Source organism: Pyrgilauda ruficollis, unplaced genomic scaffold, assembly GCF_017590135.1.
Source record: "Pyrgilauda ruficollis isolate IOZ18807 unplaced genomic scaffold, ASM1759013v1 scaffold79, whole genome shotgun sequence".
Taxonomy (NCBI): Eukaryota; Metazoa; Chordata; class Aves; order Passeriformes; family Passeridae; genus Pyrgilauda; species Pyrgilauda ruficollis.
The window spans coordinates 4158435-4180957 of record NW_024529821.1 but is presented as its reverse complement, the minus strand read 5'-3'; the positions used below and the strand labels follow the sequence as shown (position 1 = coordinate 4180957).

Here is a 22523-nt window from a genome sequence, read left to right as displayed (position 1 = left end):
CCTCAGTGATGGTTTCATCCCGGCAGCACCAGGGAGCCTGGCACAGCATTTTTGGTGCCCAAGACATCAGGTGGCACCTGGCAGCAGGAGAGGGGACATAAGGAGCCCTTGCAATGCCACATCCAAGACAATCCCAGTATCAGCAGCACGGCTGGCACTGGGAAGGGACACTTCAGATCTGTGCTGCTTCTCCTTTCCATTCTCACAGGGGTAAAACACACAGAGCATCCTCACCAGGAAGACACCTGGCACAGAGCTTCCCTGTTGCATCCATCCCAATGCAGAGCACCACCTTCCATTCAAGATATCACCCCAGAAAGGCAAAAAAAAAGCTGGCAGGGAGCCCGGGGCTGGCTCTGCCCCCGAGCTGCAGCCGTTTCATGTGGCTCCAACGCCTCTCACACTTTCAAAGGCACACCAACCCAGTTAATGGATGTCTCACAGCCCACTGTGTGTGTTCTGACACAGCCCCTCTGCCAAGGAAAAACAACAGTGAGCGTGTGTGGATGTGTGTATATACAAAGGCTTGACAGAGGATGTTGCTTGCATTTTTACAGCTTTGTTGAAGGGTTTGGTTGGGGTTCTTTTTTTAATGTAAAAGCCTAAAGCAAATACAATCCAGAGAAAAGGATTTTTTAAAAAAATCTTTAATACTTTACCTACATGCATAACACCTGTAGAGCTCTGACACTCACCAAGGAACATATTTTATAGTAAGTGTTTCAGGCTGAAAGAAGACTGAAAACTGCTCAGGAAAACATTGCTACTGGCCACTACTGCACATCCTGCCAACATGAGTGTTCATTCAGGGACACAATTAAGTCTTTCAGGGAAGTCTATCCCAGGAGCTACACACCAGCTTCACAAGTTTTAACCTTCAGGTGTTCCCCACCTGCAGTAAGGTGTCTGTGCCATGGAACCCTCTCAGCTGGTCACAGCAGGAGCCCACACACCTTCACTGTGTGAGCTGAACCCTCCTGCTTTATGCAAGGATTCATTTTGTTGCAGAATAATGAAGTTTTAGCTCTTTTTGGCAAATAGAAACAGGGAATCTAACATGCCAACCACACTGCCACTTTCAAACCTTCCATAGAATCCCAGACTGGTGTGGGTTGGAAGGGACCTTAAAGCTTATCCCATTCCAGCCCCTGCCATGGGCAGGGACACCTTCCACTAGCCCAGGTTGCTCCAAGCCCTGGCCTTGGACATTTCCAGGGATCCAGGGGCAGCCACAGCTTCTGTGGGCAGCCTGTGCCACGGCCTCCTCCCTCACAGGGAGGAATTCCTTCCTGAATGAACACAATGGGCAATGAATTTCTTTTGACAAACACAAATACTCACCCACTGGCTTCAGCTGAGTAAACAGCCACCAGCTAGGACAGCTCTCACCTCAACACCAGGTTTCAGTCCTCTGAGGTGAACTTCTGCCCACATTTTGTCACCTTTAAGACTGAGAGGTAGATATAGTCACTGGGTGGCTTCAAATGCCTATCGGCAAGCCCACTGCATGTCAGCTACTTAAAAAAGAAAGGTTTTTTACTTTTGAACAGAAATTTGAGGACTGAGGGAATTCTGAGTGGGAACTGGGCATCTGAGAAACCTGCTCAAGTGGAAGTTGTCCCTGTCCATGGCAGGGGGGTGGAACTAGGTGGTCTTTAAGGTCCGTTCCCACCCAAACCATTCAGTGATTCTATGAGCTACATGTCCTCCTCAGACCCAAGTGCTGATACCAGCACATTCTGAATGAATTCACCTGTTGCACGTTCACCAGAACCTCCTAGGCCAGACACATGGATATAACAACATCTGTAAGGAGCAAACTACACCCCATCTGCCCACCATCAGATTTTTAGTTTTCTTTGAATCACCCAGCCACTGCCAGCATTAGTTGCCTGGAAAGTCCATGCAAACTTGTCAGCTCTTTCACTCCTAAAGTATGACATGTTTTAACTGGGTTAGAATGAACCCTTGCACTCCTTTGGAGCAGTCTCTTGGCCGTGTGGTTACTCAAATACAACACCCACTGCAATACATTCGTGTACAACTACAAAAGGAGAAAATATAAGCACTTTATTTTCAGTATGCAGACTAAACCCCACCATAAAATGAAGATAATGAGCAAGCACACATGAATAAAACACTCAGCACTTAAGCAAACCCCACTTTTGCCACATCTGTGTTTCTGCAGTGGCTCCTGCAGCTCTCCAGTGTTGTTCCCAAAGGTGGCTTCCCTACTCCCAGGAACAATTCTCCCTCTACTCCAGAAAACACTCCCAGTTTGCATAAAGTGCTACATTTTCCTGTATGCCTTGAAATACTAGTTAGGTACAACACTATTTCATCATCTCTGCTCCCAAGCTATGTCCAGTCCCACTTCCACCCTGACATCAAAGCCACAATTACTTCTACAAGGAGGTAAAATCAGCAGGTTGTAGCAATACAACTCTTCAGAGGTGCACAACGATGGCAAAGTGTGATCTGCAGCACAGACAGCAAGACAAATGCTGAACAGTTGTACCACACACATGCACACCATCACCTCTGTAAAGCTTTCTTCATGGTGTGACTTCTTCCACATCACAATTTTTCACATTTAAAAAACAACAAACCAGCCCTTGTCAAATTTAGCCCATTTAAAGCTGCCAACAAAATTGGATTCCATGTGCTATCAATGGGCATGTTATTGCTTGTAGTAAATTGGAGAAATTTGGACCTACACATGAGATTGGCTTGCAAAGCAGAAAGGTCAGCAGAGGCCCCTCAGCAGATTTAGGAACTGACCAGCTGGTATCTCCTGCACCCTTCACACTGGTTACAACACTGCAAATGTCCAAAGCACACACACCACCATCCTCAGCAAACAGCCCATCCTCTCTGGCTCCTATTTAATGCACAAGAGCACTCAGTGTAGAGTGTCACAGGTCACTTTTGTAAGTCCTTCATGCTCATGATGGACCTGGCTCGTTCACCTGAAAATGGGTGACAGGGCTGGAATGGCAAAGCAGTGCCAAATCCTCTCAACACTCACATGCCACCAGAGTGAGCAGATATTCTTGCAGAGCTGTGAACATGCCCAGCACAGCAAACACATCCTCACTGGATTTTCCAACTGCCAATGACCTACCTCACCCAGGTGACCTTGCACAATCCAGCCTTTACACCTCATGCCTCTGAGTGTGAAGTTTACAACTGGGTGTCTTCAAGGACTAATAAAGCAGCTCTTGGGATTTCTGCCAAGCCAACACTGACTCAAAAGCTCAGTACAAACTCATAGTGGTACATGGGAACACCAGGCCATTCCAGACCCCCAGCCAGTCCTCACAGCTCACTCCCTTAAAGTTCCTTTCTTTGCTAACACACCTTGACTACAGCCCTGCTTTACAGCCTCTCCTTCTAACTATACTCTTTAAATCAGATCTGACTGCAACTGCTGCCCTTAACCTAACAAGTACAGAATGGATAGAGTAACTCCTGTCTACTGCTGCTCCAGATGCAATGCTACCTATAAAAACACAACTAATTCTGCCAGCAGACAATCCAAACCAGCACTGCTCTCCAACAGCAGAAGGGTGAGGGAGGGCTGCAGATTGCCAAGTCTCCAGGCTTTCCACACCACAAAGTAAGGCAGCAGCAAGCAGCCTTTGAAACAGCATTGTCTCTGTATTTTTCTCTACCATTAAATCCCTTTTCCACACAATTTAGTGAGTGAACTAGAGGCTTCTCTGGAGCAGTGGAAGAAAAGAGATGGTAAATAAATAACGAATTATAAGAACTAGGCCAATAGTTTTACAAAGTTTTCCTTTTTGGTACTAGCACTGAGCACTGCTCGTTTCCAGATGGAGAGAAATACAAAACACTTCAGTCTCTCTGTGAGCTTAAAGTCCAAGTGACTTCTGCACAATCTGCTTGGCAATTTTGTTAAATTGTTCTCTGTCTTCCCGCCACATCTTGGAGGCATCTACATTGGCTCCACTTTCATCATTTGGCTCTGAAACAAGAAAGACAAAAGTAGGTGGGCAATGGAGCTTCTTGCTTCTTCAGGAATGCCACTTCCCCAGGGCTTTGAAACACTTCCCCTCCTTGAGACTGCAGAAACACCACTACAGCAAATCCAGTGACAGCTCCTGCATTCCCAAAAGGCTCTGATTTAACCGACCACAAAAGAAAGGGTATCACAACAAATTTGAGTTAGGCAAGAAACAAGTGGCACAGGAGTAGGACTTTTTTTGTTTGTGCTTTCAGCAGTGGAGCCCCACCATGCACGTGGCCAACACAATGTGGCACCCCAATACTGTCAAGGGCTTTTAAAACCATGTGTTTCTCCCTGCAGAACATTTTTTTTCTTGTTCTCCAGCTTCCCAGACACAAAGCCCCTCCAAACAGGCCACCCAAACAAGCTGCCACTTGTTGGGATGGCTTGTTCTATTAAAAACCAACAAAACAATCCAAGGAAACCCATGGAATATGCTTTCACTTCTGCAACATCTTTCATCAGATGATTTCAGAATGCTTTACGAAGCACATGGAGTGCTGAAGTTCCAGGGGCTCCCCATTTTTTATGGAGGTGAGCTGAAACCCAAGATTTACAAGGCCTGTGGGCAGCATACAGCAGGACACTGTCCTGGGGTTCCACAAGGCACTACCATACTCTGCTCACTTCCCTTGACACACCAGTCACACCCACCCCAGCCCTCTTCCTGGCAGTATCTAGGTTCCATCCTTCTCCACATGATCCTGATGGTCCACCTGAAAAACCAGCAGGTGTGCAGGTCACCCAGCCTGCTAAACCTGGGCTTACACTGCAGAGCCAGGGCTCAGAGTCTTCCAGTACCCTGAAAGAAGCTGACCACTGGTGTTTTAGGCTAATTTCTCCAAAAGCCATGGGAAAACAGGATGCACAGGCAGGGAAGGAGACCAGGTGGCTCCCACACTTCCCAGTCCAGGTGAGGCTGCACCACAAACCAAGCTCTTGGAAGCCATGGGAATCCCATGGGTACTATTTGTCTGCACGGCTTCCCAACTGCAGGTTACTATTCCAAAGCTAAAACAGTCCCATGCAGGAATCTGTTGCTTGCTCTTTGGTCAACTTTGCAGCTTCTAAACCCATGTATCCTTCAAAACCAGTTCTAAAGGACATGGCTCAGGCAGTTCAGTGGCCCTGTCCATTGTGTGGAAAATTTTTCAGAGAGCTGTACATGACAGAAGTGATCCACAGCCCTTGTTAGATTTAGGAAAAACCATTTGAAAGGCTCCACAAAGAGTTTTTCACCCCAGGTCTCTTCTCAAGAAGCCTTCTTCTGAACCAGAGATGGCAGACTGGGGCACATTCCCAGGCTAGGAACAACAAAGAGAAACAGAGTGTGCTGGCTTCTGAACCAGAGGCCACGGACTCCAGTTTACTGTACTGGTTAGGTCTGATAGCCCTTCAGCTGCCAAAGCCAAATCCAACACAGGCTGTAATCCACAGCTTTAAAACATGAAGAACAGCATAGCAAATACAGAGAGGGCTTTGTCCAGCTGAGCCTCTGGGACCACCAGACCCATCACTATGTCTCAGCTGCTGCCGACCTGCAAGGGAAGCTTTGCAGTAACCCCCAAACAGGAACACCTGCTACTAATTCAGTTCACTTTTTCCAATTTTTTCCACCCTTCTCAGAGCACTGGTTCACTAATAAATAAACAAATCCCAGGGCTTTAAGACCTGTGGTTGCTGCTGAGCAGCTTTCCAGGTGCTTTGCTCAGTGAACAAAGCAAAAAGCAAGAGGCAGCTGCAGGTGACTCAGGAAGGGCTGCCAGGACAGCAGGGCTCACCTGCCAGCATGCTCACAACCGACAGGAGGATCTTCTCCACGCTCTGCACGGGACTCCACCGCTCCGCGCTGCTCTCGTACCCCATGGGATCATCCCCAGGAGCATGAAGGATGGAGATGCACACTCTCCCATCTGGGTAAACTGCACAAAAAGTACACAGGATTGGTTGTTACTTAGTGGAAATGCTCAGATGCTCTCTATCTCTTGGGCATAGATCAGCCTTAAGACTTAGCTCTTCTATGATTAAAACTAAATCCAGGTTTAAATTTCCTCTTTAAGAAAAGGACACAGCATATGAAAGACAAAACCCCAGGACAAATCTTCTTTAAGCAAAGCTAACAAACTCCTTCCCCAAGTGCCTGCTGGGAGCACTTGTGGCATTTAATAACCAGTGAAAGGCTCTATGGAAAAAATTAATGATGCAGCCTGGTGGAATAAGGCAAGAATTTATGCACAGACACAGCTCCAAGCAGGTAACCAGTGCCACTGAAATGGAAATGAATGCACTGAATGCACATTGGAGTCCTCCACTGGACTGTGACCATGAAAAGGATTACACAAAGGAGGGAAAAATGTTATATATATTATAAACATGAGAAAAAAAGTGTTACGTTAAATACATTATGAATAGTAGAACTGATCTTTTTTTGAACATTACTGAGGTGCAATCAGAAGAATTCCCACTACTTAATTTTTTATTTTTTTATTTTTTTCTGCTTAAAGCTCAGCTGCATTAAAGCACCTGGAAACAGGGAAACCTACGAATTAAGGATCCAGGTGCTTCCCCTCCCACCTTTAGCATAAGCAACAGTGTCTGCAACAGTACAAGTTGTCTTCACAGACTGGACTCCCCTGACTTGGTAATGAAATCAAACAAAGGTTTGAAGAGGCACCTCAAAAGAAAACACTGCTCTACCAGTGGCCTCATTCTCTTAAATGGCAGGGTCCTGAGGAATGACAACTTTAGCACAATAATTTCAGGGCTTCCATTCCTCAGGTGACCAAGCTGGTGCCATTGCCAGGAAAGTAAGACAAAACAAGTGGGAATGACTGCTGGAAGCTGCTGTGCTCATTTCCAGCTCCTTCCATTCACCCAGCTATGTCTGCCCAAGCACGTAAGCACTGTGGAGGACTTTTATTTACAGTCCTTCCTGCAGCCCCAGGCTGGGGACTGGAGCTGGTCTAACCATAGCTGGAAGAGGTGAAAACAGCAGGTGCTGAATCAGCACTTCTTACAAGTCAGGAACCCACTGGCAGAAGGGATTTCACTGCTGAGGGAGTCTCCTGTTCCTGTGCAGTGCCTCATTTAAAACAGCTGGAACACAGCAGCACAGTCAAGACATCAAAGGCTGACTGCAGGAAGATGTATGGATCTTCTCTCCCTCTGCTCAGGTGAGATCCACCCCTGTCCAGCTGTGGGGCCCCAACCTAAGGATGTGGAGCTGTTGGAATGAGTCCAAAGGAGGCCACAGAGAGATGCTCCAGAAACAGGCTGCAAGTGCTCAGCCTGGAAAAGAGAAAGCTCCAGGGAGACTTCAGAACCCCTTCCAGTGCCTAAAGGGGCTCCAGGAGAGCTGGAGAGGGACTTGGTACACAGGGCAATGGCTGCACACTGCCAGAGGGCAGGGTTAGATGGGATATTGGGAAGGAATTGTTCCCTGGGAGGGTGGTGGGAACCTGGCACAGGTTGTCCAGAGCAGCTGTGGCTGCCCCACCCCTGGAAATGTCCAAGGCCAGGGTGGACAAGGCTTGGAGCAACCTGGGACAGTGGAAGGTGTCCCTGTCCATGGCAGGGGGTACCAGGGTGGACAAGGCTTGGAGCAACCTGGGACAGTGGAAGGTGTCCGTGTCCACGGCAGGGGGTAGAACAAGATGGGTTTTAATGTCCCTTCCAACAATCCTTCCCAAACCACCTATGATCCTGTGATCTCCCCACACTGATGCTCAGTGCCAATGCAAGCAATGCCATTCATCACTACTCAGTTACTTTTGCCAAGGTCATTGTAATGTAAGAGAAGACAGTTCTGTGGTATCTCAGTTCCCCCTGCACATAAGATAAACTGCAAAGATGAGGAGACACACCAGACTTTTTAAACATTTTACTTGTGATTCCTCACAGGGGGAGAAATAAACAGAAAAAGCACAGCCCAGCCACACCTTTTTTCAGCCTTTCTGGGTAGAAGCAGCCCACCACAACCCCATCTGAGAAGATTCAAGTGTCTGCTTCAGGTGATCTCAGCTTCAGATTAAGAAGACTCCAAGACACAGGGCTTTAAAGAGCTGAGCTGACCATCCAGTGTGTTCCAATTATCCCATGGAAGAAACACCCATGTGTAAAGCCACTCTTTAATACAGGAGTCAGGCAATTTGTGCTTCTCCACACCCCACTCCTCCTGGCAGTGCTGCACACAACACAGCTGCAAGCAGTGAACCTCAAGCCAAGGCCACAGCTGGAGCTGCAGGGACAAGGATTTGCTCAGGGAGACCAATCCTGGCAAGAAATTTGGGTAAATTAGTCCAGATGGAGCAAGGTGCTGACATGGCTACACTGCTTGCAAGTGCTAAAGTGCCCTGTTGTGACACCAGAGCTCCAGAGGTGATGCCACACTGCCTTGGGCATGTCCACACAGTTCTATGCTGTGACAGGCAGGTGTGTCCTCCACAGGAGAACAAAGGTGTGGATTAAATGGGCAAGAACCTGCACAGGTGATGCTTCCAGAAGGGAAAAACAGAGAAACTTCAAGAAATTGCAAAATTCCTTGTATATAGGGTGAAATAAATTGATTCCCAGCTGAGATTATGACCTGTGTTTTCCAGGTGCAAGAATGTCAGCTGAAGAGGAAGCACTAGGCAGGAGCACAGCTTTTGCCTTTTCCTTAAGGAACCTTAAAGTTTTTTGAAAAAAAAAAACTTAAGATTTTTTCATGTCCAGGGCTCAAACTTGTTAGCTTTATTTCTTGTCACTGCAATTACCCCCACTGAAGAGTCTTCAGATAATACTGTCACCACCACACATTCACTAAGGTTGGAAAAGGTCTCTAACTCAATCAGTATCACAGAGCAAAGACCAGCAAAGTCTCAAGATTAAACACCTGTAAATGTGTTGTCTGCTTGGACAGAGCACTGTGTTTCAGAGATCCCCTCAGAAATGTTAAACCTGTGATTTCATGGAGCAAAAGCCATGCTGCCTAATAAAGCTGCACCTATGAACAACTTTTCATTCATTAAAACAACACCAAAATACCTAAATACAAGCCACAGAGCAAGACTGAGTTCATGGTGTGGTGGGACAATGCTCTCAGGCACTTGGTGGGATTCTTGGGGTGTCCTGCACAGGGCCAGGGCTTGAACACCATGATCCTGATGGGTCCCTCCAAACTCAGCATATTCTATGGTTTTTATGTCTGGAAAGAGCTTGCATTAATCCACTAAGTCTCATATCCTGTACAGAAGATTTAAAGGCATGGAATTTGCTGGAATCCTTTTTGGATGAGCAAAAGTTTTATGAGGAATAATGGGATAAAGATAAAAGGACGCTAAGACAGAGCAAAACTGCTGGGCAGCTGATTGCTCTTGCTGCCTGCTCAAGGCTGGAAAGGGAGAGAACCACCCTTGGGAAGGATGCCAGATCTCCTGCTGCAAAAGTTTCTTTTTAAGCTGCACAAGCCACCCACCCCCCTGTGCATCCTGCTGCACCAGACTCACTGTTGGGATGGAACATCTCACACGTGAACCTCATCTTCGGAGGGCTCAGCGGGTAATCGAGCGGGAAACTCAGGATGGCAGGGAAAACCCCATACTCAAAACAGGTGTCTTCAGGACCCCTAGAAACAGAAAAAATGTTATTCACCAATGTTTTAAACAGCTCTTTCACCCAAATTCGTGTCTAATGACACGTGTGAGGCGTGGGTTACATCATCTTCTCCAGGAAACAAAGAGTTAAGGTGCTCTCATCCCACACCTCATAAACTTAAATCCAAATATGAGGCTTGGGAGGCAAGGGGGAAATCAAAGCTTGCACGCTAAATTACTAGGAAGGTCACAACACTGTTTAATTAGCAGGGTGTGTCTGGATATAATTGGAGTATCTGGCTCCAAGGCATGTTCCAGGATTTGAGTGTCTGCACGTCAAGCGAAAGCAGAGGCAGGTGTGGGACTCCTGTGCCTTTGAAGATACTGTTATGCTCTGCAAGACAGAGATGTCAAACACTGCAGCTCAAAATTAATTTATAAATGCCACAGAGATCCCAACTGCCAGTATCTAGCACAACCACACAAACACTTATCACTGTCTGATGCAGAAAGCACAGCAAAGGTTTGTCAAAATAAAAACACAGCTCAGAGACCGTAATTGTCAGAGGAGATGCAGGACAACAATGTGTCTTTGCAGACTTCAGCTATTGAGTTTGCCCTCCCTCGAGTGCAGGTGGAGAACAAATGGCTTCATCAGGGCTCTTGTAGAAACATTTCCTTATTGTGTTCAGAATCTAGTTCAAAGTGCAGTTGAGTTGAGAACATAAAGACAACTATTTTACCCTGCCTACATAAAACACTTGTGGAAAGTGAGCAAAAAACAAGTTATTTGTGAGCAAAAAAACAAGTAATAAATCATTAGTCATGATTTATTCAAACTTGATGAACCATCTGGAAGTTGTAACACAAACATGATTTCCCTTGATTGGAAAGATGATGAAAAAAGCTTCAGCATCAAAAACTGTTGCCAAGGAAACCTCATGTATTTAGTAAAAGGCCATTCAAACAAAGGTTCCACTGTCTGCAAAATAAGGGTTAGGAATATATTCATGCTTCCTCCTCCCAATCCACATTCTCCATGCCAGAAAGAACATTAAAGTTGGAGAGCAGCAAATCCTAAAGCGCTGGAAGACTTATTGTCTCAAACTCGGGGATTCAAAAGACTTGGCTGGTAGATAAACACAAGAATGATGTGATTTAAACATGAATATTGACACTGGTAGGTAAGGTAAAAGAAATGCACCAACATTCTGCAAGAATGAAAGCTCAACTGTCTCTCACTTTGTTCCCTTTCTAGCCTTTTCCCTAAATTTAGTCAGGATTCAATTCACATCTGAGAGTAAACTGAATGCATTTTTTCCTGACCATTTTAATTCCAGCTGCATTTTAAAGGCTTATTGTTGAACTTCTGAGAGTACGTACATACAGGCATTGAAAAGCTGGTGGGTGTCTATGTTCTGTTTTGAGAGCAAACCCACAGCCTTAAGGGCTCTTCTGTCAAATACACTCAACCCAACATACTCCATTTTAGGCCCTGTATTATGTGAGCAAAATGCTTTTGTTTTAGCCACTCAGCGCTGCCAGGATCAACTTCAAAGAAATTATTAAAGTTAATCCAAGACAGCATTTGCAACTACAAAACACTCAGCATTTGAACTTGACAGCATCACTTTTAGCTCACAAAGGACATTGGCAGGGCCAGGGAGGTAAAGAGCATGGCAGCTGCTGCTCTGCAGTGATTCCAAAGCTGACAAGAAGACAAAACATGAAAATGAGAAGCTCTGAACGCCAGGAGCTGGCTGTAACTCATGCAAGGGGCAGAGAAGAGTGGTGAGTATCTTCCAAACAGGAGAGAGAAGTAGTTTGAGAAGGACAGCTATTGGGAGTTGTTTAGTTTGGAGAAAAGGCTCCTCAAGGGGACCTTCTCCTACAACTGCCTGACAGGAGGGTGCAGCCAGGTGGGCGTCGGGCTCTGCTCCCAGAGGACAAGAGACAAACCAAGAAGAAACAGCCTCAAGTTGCAACAGGGGAGGTTTAGGTTGGATATTGGGAAAAATTTCTTCCCTGAAAGGGTTGTTCAGCCTTGGCACAGGCTGCCCAGGGCAGTGGTGGAGTCACCATCCCTGAAAGCACTCAAAAAACATGTGAATGTGGCACGTGGGGACACGGTTTAGTGGTGGATTTGTCAGTGCTTGGGGAATGGTTGGATTTGATGCCTCAACCATTCTGTGATTCTAATTCTATAATCACAGCTTCACATACATTTGCAAATGGCTTATTTGTAAAAAGATGATGGAAAAACACCAAACCCCACAATCATCAGATGCCCAAAAGGGGAATGGAAACAAAAGTCATAAGCCTAATTATAGATCTAATTACCTTTCTCAACAGCTTTGTGATACGTTGACTTCAATTTCTACTGTTTTGTTTTCAAGCAATCTTAAGGCTAATAAAGTTCTTAACCATTGCGTGCTTTTGTGTCTTTTGGGGATAAACTTTAATAGCAACACACTTGTACATGCCAGCCAAAGAGGGCAAAACTTGGCCTTGAAATGTTAAATCCATGAAGACAACACAGCCTGAAGGATCTCACGCAGCACTAGGGAATTGAGCAACATAAGGCAAACTCTCCTGAAACGATGTTGCAAAGATCTGGCTTTCAACAATGCTCCCCACCTCTGGTCTTCAGGAAGGTTTTCACATGGGTATTTTCAGTTCTGTGCCCATCCCACTCATTTTAGGAGTGTAAGATTTGTTCTCTCTTTTATTTTATTATGGTCTTAACATTTATGCGTTTCACATTCCTCCAGCATTGCTGCTGCAGACAAGAACACTGGAGATACAAATAATTATTATTTCCATTATTTAAAAATGTATTATTTTATCTCCAAGTCAAGCTCTTACATTAATCTATGTAACATTACCCAGCCTACCTTTGAATTGATAAATGAGAGATGTCTTTTCTCTCTTAGGTCTCTTTTTTTAAAGTTATGTGCCATTATATGTGCTCCAGTTTTATATAAATTGGGTGAAGGAAACAAAGTATTCTGTTCTTTTCACAATTATGTTTCTTACCATTAGCACTTAATCTGTCTAAAAATTTGAAGGCAGCTTTACTCCCAGTTTCTCATCTGCACACCTCATTCCCTGAACCTCACACAGCACATTTGAGATTACAAAACACTGGAGGAGACCACCACAGACAAATACAAACAAGTCATGTAATTTACTTTCCAAAGGCATTGCAAACACTGCTACTAACAAGGTTTGTAAAGAGATGAAAGTAACCAAATGTGTTTGGGGTAAACATGTTTCTATTGTATCACACCTTCAAAAATTGAGCAGATCTTAAAATATAACTTTATTATGACACACACATAATACAGAAACCAAAATTAAAGCACCTCCGCCTCTCATTTTACGCTGACAAAGACCTGAAGCTCAACACTCAGCACTTTAAAGGCCTTTCAAGTCTGCAGAGCAGCTCCTCTGTTCTTTAAGGATGTGACAGGAAACATCAGAAAAGGTATTTTCTAGGCAATTCAGAAGTACTTCTGAGCATCCCTCAGGAAACCTCTACTCAACCACAGCACCTCTGCTAGGAGGAAGTACCAATAAGCAGGAATTTCCTTCCATGTTCCAAGAAGTGCATTAAACCCTCTGGGATTTCCACACTCCCAGTAATCACAGCTGTCTGACCTGAAATCTGGCCCATTACAAAGCAGATGTGCTGACTATGCCTCTCACAGAAAGCATAAGACCCTGCAGCCAAAATCTCTGATGTCAGGCAACAGAACAACCTATTTCCATGCAAAGTGTTTATTTTCAGAGGACTGAGCTACCAGGAAGCACACACAACCTGTTATCCCAGGAGAAATCACTGCACATAAGCAGAGGCATTTGCCAACTCTTGCCATCAATGAGCAAACAAGCAGTGGTAATCCAAACCTCCACTCACTCACCAAGGTCTAAAATAACTCAGAGGCTCTGGTTTGCCATGCAGGAGGATCACCCACACAGCCACTTTGTGTGGAACAGGGAACTCGCTGCAGCTTTTGTATTGGTTGCATGCCTGAGCCCAAGAGACAGAAATCTTGTTTTTCATCCCTAGACAACACATTCCAAGCAAACCCAGCTAGGAAAACTCTGCCACCCACGCCAGCTGAGAATCTCCCCAGTCAGCACTGGTGGTTGCAGGAAAACCTGCCCAGATCACAGCGGGCACGGAGTGAGCAGGGCCACAGCCACTGCCTGCTGCCCCCAGAGTCCTCCAGACAACCAGCCCCGGCTGAAGGGAAGGAAATCACCAATTCTTACCAAAAGAATCCTGAAATACAGAGCCAGGATCTACCCTAACAACACACCACCAGCTTCAAGATGGACTCAGTGGTCTGGAGCTTCTTCATCTTTTAATTGTGCAGTATTTGCATAAATTGTCAGATGTGAGCGACAAATGTCTTTTTTCCTCTCCTCTAGCATTTTAGAACTTTATTTTGTAAAAATCACCAGTTATTCCATGTACTCAAAGTTCCCAAAGAAGGTACAGCGTGAGTAGGAGTACGAGAAAGAGAGAAGACAACCTGAAAGATGCTGGGCAAAAAGATTTTGTCTTTTCATGGCAAATTTTGCTACCAACAACCACACCCATCAGCTGGGGAGTGGAAGAGAGAGAACACAGATTTGTAAAGGAGTTCAATTTCATCACCTCCAAAACACAGCAGGTCAGGATCAGAGCTATTCACCAACAGAAGAGTGAATCTCTTTCTACATAAAACCACTGCATCCAACTCTTGACAACACCAACCGATTCATGAAGTGTAAAGAACTTCAAAAGAATTTTTACTTAAATTTCAATACTTTTTCTGATAAGAACCTTTCAATACTTCAAGAAAAAATTTGAATAGTAAGTAAACTAATTTTACACATTGATTTTTTTCTCCTGTCACTAATAATTTGAGTATTTTGCTCCACTCAAAACTTGCCCTGCACTTGCAGTAAGGCAATGTTCCAACAAGTATGTGTGACCTACAAGCAACTGTTTGTTTCCTACAGTGTTTGTAAATGTAACATATATCCAAGGGAGCCCAAATGAGGATTCCTGACAAATTTGTGAGCTTATTATTGTGACACCTGCACAAGAAGTTATGATAACAAGTTGTACACATCACCACTGTGTCACTCTGTTCAAAGTCCAGATTTCCAGCCCAAGGCAGACCAATGCTGATGCCATACAGAACTGATAGTACTTTTTTACATTCTTGCTCTCCTAGAAGTTCATCACAGCAACTGCTGATTTCAGACACCAAACAGTATTTAACTCACATGATCAGGGCTTCCCATTCAAAGAAGTTCTCTTCATTCATGGGACCTGCGAAACAGAACAGAACACTGCTCAGAGCCACCTGAACACAAGGCCACAGCTCCAGAGTGCACAAACCCTGCTCAGCTTCTCACCTGCCACAATCCCTTCTGGTGGGTTCAGGGTCAGCTCTGCAAAAACAGAAACACAAGGAAGATTGAGGTGACTTGCAAGCCCAAACATTTCAGGGGTGTGTGAGTGGCCATGGCTTAGCACAGGGGCCCCACCACCATTGCTTAATGCAGCACAATATTCTAGACAAATTTGGCACTTTGGGGTTTTTCAGGCTCCTAGAACTAGCCTTGGAATCACAGAATTGTTTAGGTTGGAAAAGACCTCTAGGATCATTGAGTCCTCTGTCTTCACAGAGGCAGTAATTGAAACCTGAGAAGGAAGACAAAAGCATTTCACAAAGCCTGGGAAACACTCTTCTCTTGCACCCCTGTGGTATCTGCTGGACACCATAACAGCCTGAAGTTTGTATTCCTGTAACCTCTTTGCACCATTCAGGTTTGATGCACCGCAGTGCAAAACCCAGAACAACACAAAAACAGGAGAAGCAGACACGTGAGAATTCAATCCAACCTCCTAAATGGCCTGGAAAGTGTGAGTTAAAAAAAAAAGAAGCATCAATAAAACAGCTATGGCTGCACAGGCAAACTTGGATCCATCAATCCTCACTTTCTCTAGGAAACTGATGCAACTCCAAATTCATGAAACAATCTTCAGCATCAGCCCCTCACCTCAAGCTGGTGAAGGCCAGTACACCACGTGCTGATAAAATAACAACCAGATTTTCTCTATCTAGTGGACTGACCATCAGTTTCTAGGTTCTGATGTTCTGCAGGGAGGCAGCAGCAGCAGCTCAGGCACAATTCAGCCACAAACAGGCAACCAACTGTGCCAGCAGTGCTGGGGGCTCAATGCCAACCCCAAGGCTCTGAGTGAGCCACGGGGCAGCTGCTGGAGCTGGTGGCAGGAGGTGACACTCCCAGCTGCTTATCCAGCACAGTGTTTCCTAATCAATGGCCTCTGGAGCACCAGTGGCCAGTAACACACAGAACACAGCCAGAGACACTTGACCTAATTTCTGTTCAGGCTGTAGGTGAAAGCTGTATGGGTAGTGCTGCACAGAACAGATTCTGTCTTACAACAGCTCCTTTGCTGCAGGATTCAAACAAGATGCTGAGATGGATTGCCAGGAGAGATCTTCAGTTTGCTCAGAATGCCCTTAACCTTGGAACAGCCCTCTCTGAAGTTCCAAAGCCTAGCAGCAGATGGAAACTCAGCCCTGCTGTTTTCCACACGTCCTTGCATTCCATGGCAGGTTTTTCCAGCTTCACAGTGGGTCTCCAATAGCTTTTCTTGTTGATGTTTTTAGACAGAAAGAGGGAGATGTCAAACACAGGAGCTCCTGGAATCATTTTGCTCCATCTTGTGGTTTTCTCTAAGAAGAAAATCCCCTGATGTTTCCCTGGAAAAGCTGGCAGCAGCTTTCCCTGTGGTGGGCAGCCACATGGAATTGTGCCATACAGCACTCCACTCCAAGGAGAACGGGGCAATGGGAATAAACAGCCAAAGCCCACAGAGCAAAGGGTCTTCATGAGGACAGAGGTACAATTCTCCACTTCCTTGCTCAGCTCCCCTTCAGAGAAAGGTCTCCCTCCTTAAGGATCAGGTAAAGTAGAATCTGGGCACTCAGGGGCACGGGAGCTTTGATTTTGAGCGACTGCACCTGGTCATTGAGAAAGGTCTGCATGGGGACAGTGACATCCTAGCCTGTGACTGCCCCAGAGTTGATCAAAAGGAAACTGAGAGCCCAGCTGAACATGAACCACCAGGAGCTGACACAGCATCAGCTGCTACAGCTCACCAGAGCCTCCAAAACAGGGTCACTTCAACAGAATGTTGGGGGGGTGTCCAATTATTTGTAAGTGAGCAGCAGAAAGCAGTGAAAGGCTAAAACCAATGTTCTGATCACATGCAGAGTGACTCTGACAGACCAGCTAGGCCAAACAGTCCCACTCAGTATAAAAATTTTCCATAATAGCCAAGCTAAACCTCCCCAGGTGCAACTTTTTATTTGTTCCCTGGGAGCAGAGCCAGACCTTGTGAGCTTAAAACAGAGCTGACACCAGATAAGTGCGATGCTTCTATCAGGAATTCGGGGCACAGCACACAGTGCCTTCCTTCTCATTTCACTGCTCTTTGTGGAGTCATTATCAGCCAATTCCACCTTGGAGATGGCTCTCAGGAGAACTGAAAACACATCTTGTTAAAGCCCTGAAGAGACTGAGATCATCCTTAAAAGAGAAGTTCAACAGTATGTTTCCTAAAAACGGCAGCCATTTAGCAAACCTGTAAGGGGATTAAAAGCTCAGGACTCAGGAAATATTATGGGTACCTGCTCACTGCAGTATCTGACAGCATCTGGACTGAGATGCTTGAAAACAGCCAGTTTTCTTGTGACTCCACACAACTCTCCCCAGGCACTAAGGATGGGAGGCACCCACTGAAGCCCTGCCAGTTTCAGAAGGTTTATTATTTCTGTGACTTCCCAAATCTCACAATTAACATAAATCTATTATTTTCAACCTGACAGCACTTCCAAAGAAACCTGCTGGCATTACAGTCCACTGCCCTGTAGCCTGTTTGTACCAGGAAGGAAATCCAGTGCATACAATCAGGCACTGGGTCTCTAGAGATTTAATTCTTCCAGAGTGACTCATTTTAGACTTGAAATTTCAGACAGCATAAGACATCTTCAAGATCTGGCATCAAGAACCAGTAAACACAGAAAAATAATGTTTCCATCTTTTAACTCTCACAAATAAAAGCTACTGAGAGACTTAGGTCAAGCCTTAATACTATTATACATCTAGAATTAACAAAGGTACATGCTCTAATAAAAATGATGCCCTTTTTTTGTATCTGATTTTATTTTTTTTAAGCTTCAGCCAAACTAGTTCTGGCAGACTAGATAGTAAATCTGAGAAAGCAAAAAGTCAAACATGCAAAGATCCAAATGAGGACAAGAAACCAAATCCATATCATCTGGATGTCCACAGCTTCCCTTCCTTCTTCAAAAGAAAAGAAAACCAGTGCAATTTCACAGCCTCTCCCAAAATGCAGTAATATATCTGAGCTCCAACAGGTAGAAACCCCTCACAATGTCAAGAATTTTTCACAGAAGGAAATTATAAATCTTTAAATTAAGACTTAAACATGTGTGTGCACATGCACAGGAAAAGATGAAAGACAAAAATTGAAAAAGGAAAAAATGGGAAGAATTAGAATTCTGGTAAGGAGAATACACCCACCAGCAAGGCACTGACTGCCAACACCACTGTCACTACTAGAAGTAACTAAAGGGAAGAGACAGAGGAGAAGAGGGAAAGTAAAGACAAAAGATGTGTCCACAACTTTGTACATAACACACACAAGATTTCACCCAAGGTGAGCAGTCAGGAGAGGGTTAGGGTTAGGGTCACTGAAAACCATTCCCATGCCCACACTCACCCAGGGCAACCACATCCCTGCCAGCAACACACATCATCAGGAGTGAGAAACTTCACACTGAGCTGAAGCTCAGATTCCAGCCCTGTCCCAAGGCAGGACTTGCTCCTTCTCTGCAAAAAGAGGCAGCAGAACTACCAGGAGCTGTTTTTATTTTTCATAATAACTTTAGCTGAAAATCTCTACAGGCCTCAGAGATTCTGCAGAGCTACAAGTAACTGGCACTCTTTAGAGAAACACTAGGGAAAGGTTGTAAATCAGGCTTGATTCTGGGGTTTGTGCTAAAGGGAAATAACAAACATGCAGCAGAGGGGAATCCAGAGACACCAAAATGTCTGTTTTACTGCACTGCTGCAGCTCAGGTTTCCAGAAAGCACCGTGCACTCAGCCACTGTCAGTTACATTCATTTTTTACAACACTGTGTTTTATTGGGCGTGGGAAAGTGCTCGTAAAGGCAGATCACAGACAAAACATTATCTCTGTTCATGACCAGTGCTACCCTGGGAAACTAGGCACAAAGATTCACCTCATGTCTGCATGTGGCACTAAGTCAAAATCTTTCTGAGGTCATTTAATATCATTTTTCCTAAAGATTTTGTTCATAGAAGACACTCCAGTAAGACCTCTGCGCTCCTCAACAACAAAGGATCATAAATGCTTTTTTGAGACTTAGGGGATTGATAGGAGAGGACAGAAGCAGTGCCAAGACTTTCTGTGGTTATTTTTCAGGTCGCTGCCTCTGGATTACAACAGGAAAATGCAGATTTCTAGGACACACGTTGTCAGCACAAACTTCACCACTCAGCAGCCCAAGCTGGGTGGGGAGCCCTGGCTGCCCAGAGCCCTGTGTGACAGCTCAGCTTGGAGAGCTGTGCTCTGCAGAGCAGCCTGAGAACAGGCACAGGGGAGCCCTGGCTGCCCAGAGCCCTGTGTGACAGCTCAGCTTGGAGAGCTGTGCTCTGCAGAGCAGCCTGAGAACAGGCACAGGGGAGCCCTGGCTGCCCAGAGCCCTGTGTGACAGCTCAGCTTGGAGAGCTGTGCTCTGCAGAGCAGCCTGAGAACAGGCACAGGGCTGGCAGGAAATGTGGGCTATAAATACTGTCTCTCACACAGGCTGGAGTATTCCGCTGAATGATGACAGAAACAATGTCATCCATGCCTGGACAGCCTGGGGAGCACAGTCAGTGACCTTCCCTGGAGCACAGAGTCTGTTCTTTCTGCCCAGCTCCCTCCAGCCCCACCAAACGTTTCTCTTCTCCATTCTACTTCCTCGCTGTAAATAAAAGCCAGAGCATTAAAGCCCCAAAGCACCTATGCACACAAACAAGTATTTCTTGCCAACAAAAGGCACCTTTGGACACGTCTCAAACCCATCAGGGAGCAGATGAGCCATCCCAGAAGCTCCGGGATTCCCAGAGGGATTCCCAGCCCTCTGCTGCAGGTCTCTGGTCCCTGTGGTGAGCATCACTGCAGCCACATCCCACAGTGGTTTTTAAACAAACAAGTCTATGCCTTTCATTACTAAATTTGAGTTTAAATCCTTTTACTGGCCATTCTGCTTCCACTGAGGACTTCACAGAATTACAGAATTGTTCAGGTTGGAAGAGAACTTAAAGCCAGCTCATTCCACATGGGCAGGGACACGTTCCACTAGCCCAGCTCACTCCAAGCCCTGTCCCACCTGGCCCTGGACACTTCCAAGGATGGGGCAGCCACAACCAGAGGCCATCTGCCCTGACAAACATCTCTAATTACTTTTGACATAATAACAGAGCTCTGCAACAGAGATTTCCATACCTGTATTCTGTTCCATCTGGAAAATTTAACAGGGAAAAACATCAAAATAACTGGCCACTTGCCCAGGGTTCCCAGCCTCCCCGTGACTAAGGTCCTGGAACCACGGGATTCCAGAGGTGTCACCCGCACACCGAGCTGTCCCCTCGGTGTCCCAGCGGGACAGGGGCAGGACCCCCTTCCCACAGCCGCCTCAAAGCCGGCAGTGCCCCGTACCCAGCCGGTGACCCTCACCCCGCCCCGGGAGCTCTGCAGGGAGGCAGAGAGGAGCCTGCAGCCGGCGGGGGTGAAAGAGCGGCCGGCGGGGCACGGGGCGCCGAGAGGGAGGCCCACGGCCTGGCCTGCCCGGCGGCCGTCACGGCCCCGCCCGGCCCGCCGGCTCTCCCGGGCTTTGGGAGCGATCCCGGCAGGAGGGCAGCGCGAGGGGCCCGGGGAGCGCCACTCACGCTTGTACTCGGCCATGAGCCGCTTCAGCGCCGTCCCCGCCATGGCGCGGCCCCGCCGCCGCTTCCGGGTGCGCGGCCAGAGCGGCCGCGGCCGGGCGGGGTGCGGGCGGCGCTCTATCCTCCAGCTTCGCCTCTATGGTAGCGCCCAGTCCTCCCACCGGCACCAGGCGGAGCGGGAACGCCCCGGGAGTTCCCTGTGGGAAACGACAGGGAGGGAGGACACAGGAGAATCCGCAAAATGCCCCACGGAGCGGGGGTAGCGCGGGGTTGTAGCTGCGCACAGCCTTCGGATTGCCCGGAGCAGCCCCCCCGCGGCCCTTCCTGCCGGGATGGCCACAGAGAGCGGGGGCAGCGGCCCGAGCCCCGCCGTGGATCCGCGGGATACCCCACCCCAGCTCCCCACCGCCGTGGAGAAGGGAATGAGGGCTTGTCCGGCGAGATTTCAGCAAGCAGGAGCATAGCTAGGGCGAACAAATGGAAAGAGAAAAGGCCGGGTGTGATTCCATGGAGCAGCAGGACAGCCTGAGTTAAAATTCCTCTGGAACGGGCTTCATGGAGTCCAAACCACCACACAAATAATTAAACCTCAGCAAGGTTGGAGGGGCAGGACAGCAGTTTATTATTATTATTATTATTTTGAAGACACCTCAATGTCTCTCCTCACTAGCTCTTCTGCACAATTAGGTGACATTAAAAGGCATTTCTTCCCCCCCAATTTACCAAGTTTATCTACCAAAAAGAGGTATTAAAAAGAAACCTGAGGCCTCAGACTTCCAGTGCCCACAGAGAAAGAGTCAAAGTTAAGGGAGCAGGGCAAAGAGACAGATGCTGTCCAGCCCTCAGCAAACAGCTAGAATTTCAGTGATGGGAGTTTTATAAGATTTCACAACCAAGAAAACCCCCACAGCCTACTCTATCACAAGCATTAGTTTTTTGGACCAGCTGCCCTGCTACCTCCAGTTCTGCAATAGTGCAGGACAAAAAAAAAAATAAAAATCCCATTTCTGCACTAAAAAAGTACATTTTGGCCTACTTTATCATAATATGAAAAAACACCTGTAAACCTGAAGTACTTAAACCCTTTCCTAAGCATAGTATTGTGTTCTAGCCCCAGTCAAGGGCATGATGCTGCCCCAGGGACTGACTGAATTTGTAACACCAGCTAAAAACTTAAAACCTGTATCTGTGGTCCTTCTTTCAGGCACATCTTAAAAGGAAGCTTTTACACTCACATTTGACATGAAAATACATTGAACTATTTATATAATCTGAGTTAAAACAGAGGGACAAGACCAACCAGAGCCAGGAAAGAACACTTAGTGTCCCAAAACATAGATGAATGCTTAGGCCACAAGTTTAGAGAAAGAAAAAAGAGAATACAAACAATACATTTTTACAAAAGGCTAACAACATAGAGACAACACACATTACTTAATCTGACTTTAAAATGGTGAAATTCAGACACAGCTCAATCCCTGCAGGTACTACTTTGACTTGTGCACTCAGAATGTCAAAGACAACAAGCAACTTTGGTAAATATCCTGTGAAGTTTCAGAGAACCCTGTGTGACTGGCATGTTCATTTGTTCCTTAATAAAACAACAAATCCAAGGACAGATGAGAGAGTGAGGTGTGATGAGGATCCTCAAACTGTTCTCCCAAAGAGGCTGTGTCTGAGCACCCTCCACCTGTCTGCTGCTGGTACACTTCGATCGTGTCGTTGTGTTCCATCTCCAGCTGAGGGAGTAACACAGGAATTATTTTAACATTTTAAAAACATAGAAATTGTAAGTAATAGAGAAAACTTGAGAAATATGTGGTCACAAAAGCACGTGGCTCTCTGC

General features: G+C 46.2%; 1 protein-coding gene across 3 annotated transcripts; it reads right to left on the bottom strand.

Annotated features, from left to right (window-relative positions):
• Window positions 1–2055: 2055 nt before the first annotated feature.
• UBE2G2 (ubiquitin conjugating enzyme E2 G2) lies at window positions 2056–20797 on the bottom strand. Of its 3 annotated transcripts, none has more exons than XM_041486909.1 (6): window positions 20681–20797; window positions 15019–15054; window positions 14887–14932; window positions 9517–9635; window positions 5812–5952; window positions 2056–3988 (listed from the first exon to the last, which is right to left on the bottom strand). In XM_041486909.1, exons 1-6 carry the CDS (start codon window positions 20721–20723, stop codon window positions 3876–3878), a joined length of 498 nt encoding a protein of 165 aa, XP_041342843.1. In that variant the 5' UTR covers window positions 20724–20797; the 3' UTR covers window positions 2056–3875. The 3 variants fall into 3 exon arrangements, with proteins under 3 accessions (XP_041342843.1, XP_041342844.1, XP_041342845.1); XM_041486910.1 differs by lacking the exon at window positions 20681–20797 and adding an exon at window positions 20238–20253; XM_041486911.1 differs by lacking the exons at window positions 14887–14932; window positions 15019–15054 and having other exon boundaries at window positions 20681–20785.
• Window positions 20798–22523: the final 1726 nt, after the last annotated feature.